Source organism: Brassica rapa, chromosome A02 (genome assembly GCF_000309985.2).
Source record: "Brassica rapa cultivar Chiifu-401-42 chromosome A02, CAAS_Brap_v3.01, whole genome shotgun sequence".
Taxonomy (NCBI): Eukaryota; Viridiplantae; Streptophyta; class Magnoliopsida; order Brassicales; family Brassicaceae; genus Brassica; species Brassica rapa.
The window spans coordinates 4,364,584-4,371,463 of NC_024796.2; the positions used below are offsets into that span (position 1 = coordinate 4,364,584).

General features: G+C 36.8%; 2 protein-coding genes across 3 annotated transcripts; both read left to right on the forward strand.

The window, feature by feature from the left end:
* Nucleotides 1–74: 74 nt before the first annotated feature.
* Nucleotides 75–2,709, forward strand: LOC103851394 (BTB/POZ and MATH domain-containing protein 5). The gene is made up of 4 exons (XM_009128250.2): nucleotides 75–693; nucleotides 1,323–1,668; nucleotides 1,745–2,033; nucleotides 2,319–2,709. The coding sequence occupies exons 1-4, from the start codon at nucleotides 308–310 to the stop codon at nucleotides 2,525–2,527; spliced, it is 1,230 nt and encodes a 409-aa protein (XP_009126498.1). The 5' UTR covers nucleotides 75–307; the 3' UTR covers nucleotides 2,528–2,709.
* Nucleotides 2,710–5,184: 2,475 nt separating this feature from the next.
* LOC103851395 lies at nucleotides 5,185–6,786 on the forward strand. Of its 2 annotated transcripts, XM_009128251.3 has the most exons (4): nucleotides 5,185–5,448; nucleotides 5,486–5,648; nucleotides 5,962–6,289; nucleotides 6,399–6,639. In XM_009128251.3, the coding sequence occupies exons 2-4, from the start codon at nucleotides 5,501–5,503 to the stop codon at nucleotides 6,598–6,600; spliced, it is 678 nt and encodes a 225-aa protein (XP_009126499.1). In that variant the 5' UTR covers nucleotides 5,185–5,448; nucleotides 5,486–5,500; the 3' UTR covers nucleotides 6,601–6,639. The 2 variants fall into 2 exon arrangements, with proteins under 2 accessions (XP_009126499.1, XP_018511741.1); XM_018656225.2 differs by having other exon boundaries at nucleotides 5,308–5,648; nucleotides 6,399–6,786.
* The last annotated feature ends 94 nt before the right edge of the window (nucleotides 6,787–6,880 follow it).

Here is a 6,880-nt window from a genome sequence, read left to right on the forward strand (position 1 = left end):
ACAAAAAATAATATCAGACAAATTTGTCTGACTTACACTAATATTGTTATTTTTTTTGGTCAGATATTGATAATTTGTTTGGCAACAGGATTAGATCTGACTTTTCCACAATTAAAAGATTAGGCTTTAACTCACAACCAAACACCTCTTTTTACCTCTTCCTCATTCTTCTCTGTTTCACTTCCCTCTCGCGATCTTCTTTAAAACGGTCTTGGAACCAAAATTGAGATCGAAAACCCTAAAAAACCAGGCTTGTCTTCATCCTGCGATCTCCACCATTAAATTAAACCCGCGTAAATTCGAATCAATGTCCGGATCCAATCCGGATCGGGCTTCATCCCCGACGAGCTCGAGATCGGTGACGAAGACGGTGAACGGGTCGCACCAATTCGTGATTCGAGGGTACAGGTTAGCGAAAGGGATGGGCGTCGGGAAGCACATAGCGAGCGATAACTTCTCCGTCGGGGGATACCAGTGGGAGATCTTCTTCTTCCCGGACGGCAAGAATCCGGAGGATAACTCCGCTTACGTCTCCGTCTTCATCGCGTTGGCCAGCGAGGGTAGTGAAGTCAGGGCGCTTTTCGAGCTCTCTCTTGTGGATCAAAGCGGGAAGGGGAATCATAAGGTTCATAGCCATTTCGAGCGGACGCTTGACACTGGGCCTTATACTCTCAAATACAAAGGAAGCATGTGGTACGGTTAAAGATTTATACTTTAGGTTGATTGAATCGTATGGTAGGTAGCTTATTGAATGTGAGATGGAAAAAGAATGATCACGTGCGTTTAGAATATACAACATGTGATTAGTTCAGTTACTTTGGCTCCCATAGCTGCTGGGTGTACTTCAAGTTTGTAAATTGCTAAGTAGGAATCCAAATTTGAACTCTGTCAGTGCTGTATAATGTTCTATGTTAATGGTGTAAAGCAATAATCATGGAAGAATTCAGCTAGTCATAGTCAGTGTAGTAACATTCCCGCAACCCATGAGTGATGTGGGTTCTTGCTGAACAGTGTTCCAAGACAATATGGGTGGTGTTCATGACTTCTTAATGGAAAGGAAATTGAATGGGAAATCTATTGTTTCTAAAGCGTTTATGCTGACTAAAATTGTCTTGAGTGTATCCAAACATAGCCTTAGCTTTTTTTTGATTGAAAATGTTTTTAAACTTTGTTGGAGAAGCTCTGTGTTCTATTCTTCCTGTTTACTTTCATCCTTTTTGAAAAGAGATATATTTGATCTTCTCGTTACTTTTTTTTTTGTTGCTTAAGATCTGCTAACTCAAGCTCCTATAATTCTCTTTTCTTCTTTGTGGCTTGATTAGGGGATACAAGCGTTTTATCAGACGTACCCAGCTTGAGACGTCTGACTTTCTCAAAGACGATTGCTTGATTATCAACTGTACGGTTGGAGTTGTGGTTTCGGAGGTACAGCGCCCACAGTTACACTCTGTTCGCGTCCCTGATTCAGAAATTGGATCACATTTTGGAGTTTTGCTGGATAGCATGGAAGGTTCTGATGTCACTTTTGATATTTCTGGCGAGAAGTTTCAAGCTCATAAACTAGTCCTGGCTGCTAGATCTCCGTTTTTCAAGTCTAAAATTCTCAATGAGCTTGGAGCAAACAATACAGAGGTTACTATCAACGATCTGGAACCTAAGGTTTTCAAGGTACATCATTGGTGTTTTCTCTTTCTTGTTTCCTTTTCTTCAAATCATGCTTATGTTTATGCTCTGTTCCTTCCAGGCTCTGCTACAGTTCATGTATAGAGATTCTCTTCCGGAAGATGTGGAGCCTGTAACGACTCTTACATTTGAATTCTTAACACTGCCTGAAATATACGAGACATTGGTTGTAAAGCTCTTAGAAGCTGCGGAGAAGTATGGCATGAATAGGCTCAGGTTGTTGTGTGAAGCTCGCATCTGCAAAGGCGTATCAGTAAAATCCGTCGCCAAGATCTTAGCGTTGGCTGACAGATATAAAGCTACAGAACTAAAGAGCGCCTGCCTATTATTCACTGCCGAGAACCTAGCAGGTATGCTTCTTATATTGGAATCACGGGTGGACACAATCTTGTGTTTTGGTTTTCTTGTTCTCATGGGAATCAAAGTCGAGTAAAATCATTTGTTATTCGGTTTGGTTCAGTTTGGTTTCATGCAATTTGGTTTCGATACATTATAACCAATCGGATTATAAACACATTTCATTTCAGGTTACACATTTTGGTTTGGTCTTAGTTTTATATGATCCACCCATAATATTACTGCATATTTAAGTTTTATAATCGATCTTCTGATGGCAGACGCTTTCAATTTTACAGCTGTTCTGGAGACAGACGCTTACAAAGAGATGAAGGATGAATGTCTGACCCTCCAATCCGAGCTTCTGAAGGCGGTGGCTGGTTACGAGGAGGAAGGCAGCCATAGCAGCGGAGAAGACAAATCTCAGAGCGTGTGGGCCCAACTATCAGACGGCGGTGGCGGCGGTGGGGATATCAGCAGCCGACATGTTAGACAACGAACCATTTAGAGCTTTAATATACATTTTTTCTCAGGTTAATAACCATAGAGGGAGGGAGGGGTATATACTGTAGTTTGCTTTTCTGTATTTTGGTGATTTCGTCCAAATTTTTCAAGGTTCCTTGTGGACGGACTACTTTGAAATACGAATCCTAACTCTTTGATATGCAGTTAACCTTTTCAATTCAGTAATACGAATCCTAACTACCTTGAGTTCGTGTGTCTCATAATTTTTACATGCTATAATAGTTTCAAAATCCCAAACAGTCCAGAGCTTTGTTTTTTTTTTTTTTGGAACTCAAAAACATTGATAATAATATATATACACTGATGTGTGCAATAACGATTGTATTTCTATAATCCAATCGAATTTTTTCTTTAATGCTGATTTATTATATTACATCTATTATGATATTACATTTATTATGAAAACCGACAATACTATTGACTTGGGTGTAAAAGCCTTTAAACTTTAATCAAATAAGCTACAGTACTTCCACTAATCCAATCGAATTATTAAACAAATTTAATTACAGTGTGCATTTTGGTTTGGTTTTATGTTATTTTTTTATAACGCTGATTTATTATGACATTACATTTATAAAAAATATTATATAGACGATTCGATAACCGACAATATTGTATGCTTTATGAAAATTTACGACTAACTTGTCATATGAAAATCTACTCCTGGCCAGATTTACTTGCACCATGTTGAAGATCTCATGTTTTATGTTCTTTTTATATTGTCGTTTTAAAGGTACACAAACCAATATTGATAAGCTTGAACTGATATTCCAATTCAAAAGAAATATTAAGAAAGGTTGCAATCAAAGAGCAAGTACGCGTGAGAGTTGATTAATAGAGGTAAAAAATATGTATTATTTGTATTACTTGAAAGATAAATTTGTTTACTTGTCATATTTTTCATGATTTTAAGATAAGTTATTAATTTAATTCATATTATTTGTTTTTTCGAGGATTGAAAGTAAATTAAACCCTAAAAATAGTGTTCAATACACAATAACAATCAGATTTCCATTTCAATAGCAAAATTAGTGAGCCCCAGGTGCATGGTAAGTTGAACAAAACCAGAATCTCCCCAATTATGGCCAGAAATTTCAAATAATTCCACGTACTCATTCCCTTCAACATCGATTCCCAGTCCCATCAACAAATGCCACATGTTTTGTGTAGTTATATGCAAAACCAGATCGAACAAGTTCAATAGATGTTGAACTGAGTATATGAAATCCAAGGTCGTCAAGACTGTAATTTGGGAAGTTATTGAAACCAACCGCAACTGGTCCAAGGGTACAGAGATGTAGAAGAAACTTCTCATAAGCTTCTTCTTTAGCATGACCATTCAGCTTATAATGAATCCGCATCTCCTTAACGAAATCGTTACTTTTCATATACGTAATGACAATGTGTTTTTCCGTGTAGGCCATCGTTTCTGCTCTCGGGCGAGAAAAGCAGAAAGTTCATCATTTGTTGCAAATGGTTTGATAAGATATTCCAAGATCTGAAACTGTTTTATAACTGTTCGATATGTATGGATAAGATCCATAGTTACGGCCAAAGAGCATGTGAAGTGAATTTATTTATCATAATATAGTGAATTTGTTTAAATGTCATTTTTTTCTTGACTGATTGAATTTTTCTTGTGCTTTACCAATCATATAGCAAACAGAATACAATAACTGCACAATTAAGTTTAGAAATCATAAAAAATAAAACAATCCATTCATCCTAAAAAATCATCATTGACTTTAACCAATTTACCCAATTTGAAAGTATATAGTATTAATTCTCATTATTAAGATGAAACCTCGAGAGTAACCCACCCATCAAGATGTTACCATCTAAATATATATCAATATCCAAGAAGTTGAAACTATCAAGACATGCCACATTCATAATTGTGCTTTGAGAAAATAAAAAATACATTGTATTAATCATAATACAAAGAATAGATCTTACTCAAATACCATCTACACACAAATGAAAGTTTTCTTACTTTGCAATTACTCAAATTCTATCTAAACAAGGAAATCTTTTTTACTTTGCAATGAGTGTATATACAAGTATCCTCTTTAATCTATGCACAAAAAACACACAAGTATAGATTCAATCAAATATTCAAACTAATCATAAGATCCAGAAACCAAATATATCAAATCTTTTAATTGTTTTAACAAGCATAACTTTAATCAAATATTAAACCATTCACAAGATTCAGAAACCAAATATATCATATCTGTAATTGTTTTAATCTTAAAACAAGTATGGCTTTAATCAATTATTAAAACCAATCATCCAAAAACCAAATATATCATATCTTTTAATTGTTTCAATCTTAAGAAGTATAGCTTTAATCAAATATTCAAACAAATCAAAAGATCCTGAAAGCAAATATATCTTATCTTTTAATTATTTTAACAAGTATAGCTTTGATCAATTATTCAAACCAATTATCCACAAAACCAAATATATCATATCTTTTAATTGTTTTAATCTTTAAGCTTTAGTTAAATATCAAACCAATCACAAGATCCAGTAACCAAATATATCATATCTTTTAATTGTATATCTGATTAAATCACACAGAAAAATAAAATTAGGAGAGGTGGTTTTCTCTTTTAAAGAGATAAAAAGCTTTGTATGGTTTTGGAAAGCATTGTATCAATTTCAAACATGACCATGGCCCAATCGAATTATTGTTTCCTTAGGCCCAATTAAAATCAAGTGATCCGATAACCCGGTCTGATCCGGTTCATGGGCGATGATGGCGTACAGTTCACTGATATGCTTCTACAAGCGTCTCCCGTCTTCCTCAGATCTTTTAGCTCTCCACATGAATCCCGAGAAGATTCATATTAAACACCTCTTCTGATTTCACATTATCGGAGACTCAGATCTGCAATCGAAGTTCGTGGCGGGGGATCCAATTTGTTTCAATTTTAAGGGAGAAGGAAGAAGCATGGACACTTTTACGGCGGAGGATCTGTCGACGATCGGCGGAATCGCCACCGTGTCGCTCCTCCATTCGTTCATTCCCACTCACTGGCTACCTTTCTCAATCGTCGGACGCGCGCAGAAATGGACGCTTTCCAGAACGCTCTTCGTCAGTATGTTTCCATCTCTAAGATGCGTTTGATGATGAATCCTAAGGCATTGTTATGATTAATGTAGAAATAGATAGTTATGAATGATTCAAACTGCTGATTCAATGGTTTAATGAATTTGTGATGATGATGATGATGTTCGTCTTCAACGTTGTGGTGTTGCGTTTTGTGGTCTAGTTATGGATATGAATGATGATGTGAGATCTTGATGTCTCTCGCATTGTAATGAGAGTAGCTTTGGAATAGGGTTTCAAAGAGTTACTGAGCTTAGATCAAACGCATATTATTTTCTGATGTTTGTCACTGATTTTTTCAGCTGCATTTGGAGCAGTCCTGCATGTCATATCCACTTCCCTTCTTGGTATAACAGCGATCACAATGGCGAATACCATCGCCGGTGAAGAGACGGTTCACAAGCTTGCTTCCCTTTTGCTTGTGATCCTCGGTGGAAGCTATGTATTGCTGTTTCTGGCTGGTAAAGGTGGTCACACACATTCTCATAACAAACCCATGGAGAAAATGGCTGTTGCTGGGCTTGTCCTTGTTCCTGCGTTATCTCCGTGTGCAACAACTCTTCCTGTTTTTCTCGCTGTTGGAAATTCTAAGCCCATGATGGTTCTCGCCATCATAGTTCTGCTGATCAGGTCAGACGAATAGACATCTATCTGTATAGTCAATCTTAGGGCAATGAAGTATGATATTACGAGGGGGAGAGCATATGTCTGAAATGGTTTGATATTTTTTTTTGGGCAGCACCATATTGGTAATGACATCGCTGGTGGCTCTATCGTTCTACGGTGCAAGTCAGCTGAAGTTTCACTGGGTGGAGCGATACGACAAGCTACTGGTTGGTTCCGTCCTGTGTCTGGTAGGTATCTTAACCCTTCTCTTCCATGATCACGACCACCATGGTCATGAAGCACATCAACTACCCAGGAAAATCATTTCTCTTTAGAGACCCATTTCGAATCTCTGTTTTGTCTGTTTGTTATAGAGCGCCTTAAGGGCTTTCCCGTTGTATGTCTATAACTAGTTCTAACGCTCTCTATTGCACGTGAAGAAACATATGTATGTGTTAAGTTCCTTTAATAGAACAACATTAGTTGTGAATGTGATTTTCATAAGCAGTACATCAAATCCATACGTCGCATGCTGTTGTTTAATAATAATGAGTTATATAAACAGCATAGTTTTTCAACGGTTGGTATGACCAATCAAAGTTACAGAATCAGAAG

Coding starts and splice junctions, on each gene's coding strand:
- LOC103851394 (XM_009128250.2), top strand. CDS start 308: ATGTCCGGATCCAATCCGGATCGGGCTTCATCCCCGACGAGCTCGAGA. Junction 1,669..1,744: donor TGGAACCTAAGGTTTTCAAG/GTACATCATTGG, acceptor TGTTCCTTCCAG/GCTCTGCTACAGTTCATGTA. Junction 2,034..2,318: donor CACTGCCGAGAACCTAGCAG/GTATGCTTCTTA, acceptor TCAATTTTACAG/CTGTTCTGGAGACAGACGCT.
- LOC103851395 (XM_009128251.3), top strand. CDS start 5,501: ATGGACACTTTTACGGCGGAGGATCTGTCGACGATCGGCGGAATCGCC. Junction 5,649..5,961: donor TTCCAGAACGCTCTTCGTCA/GTATGTTTCCAT, acceptor TGATTTTTTCAG/CTGCATTTGGAGCAGTCCTG. Junction 6,290..6,398: donor ATCATAGTTCTGCTGATCAG/GTCAGACGAATA, acceptor TTTTTTGGGCAG/CACCATATTGGTAATGACAT.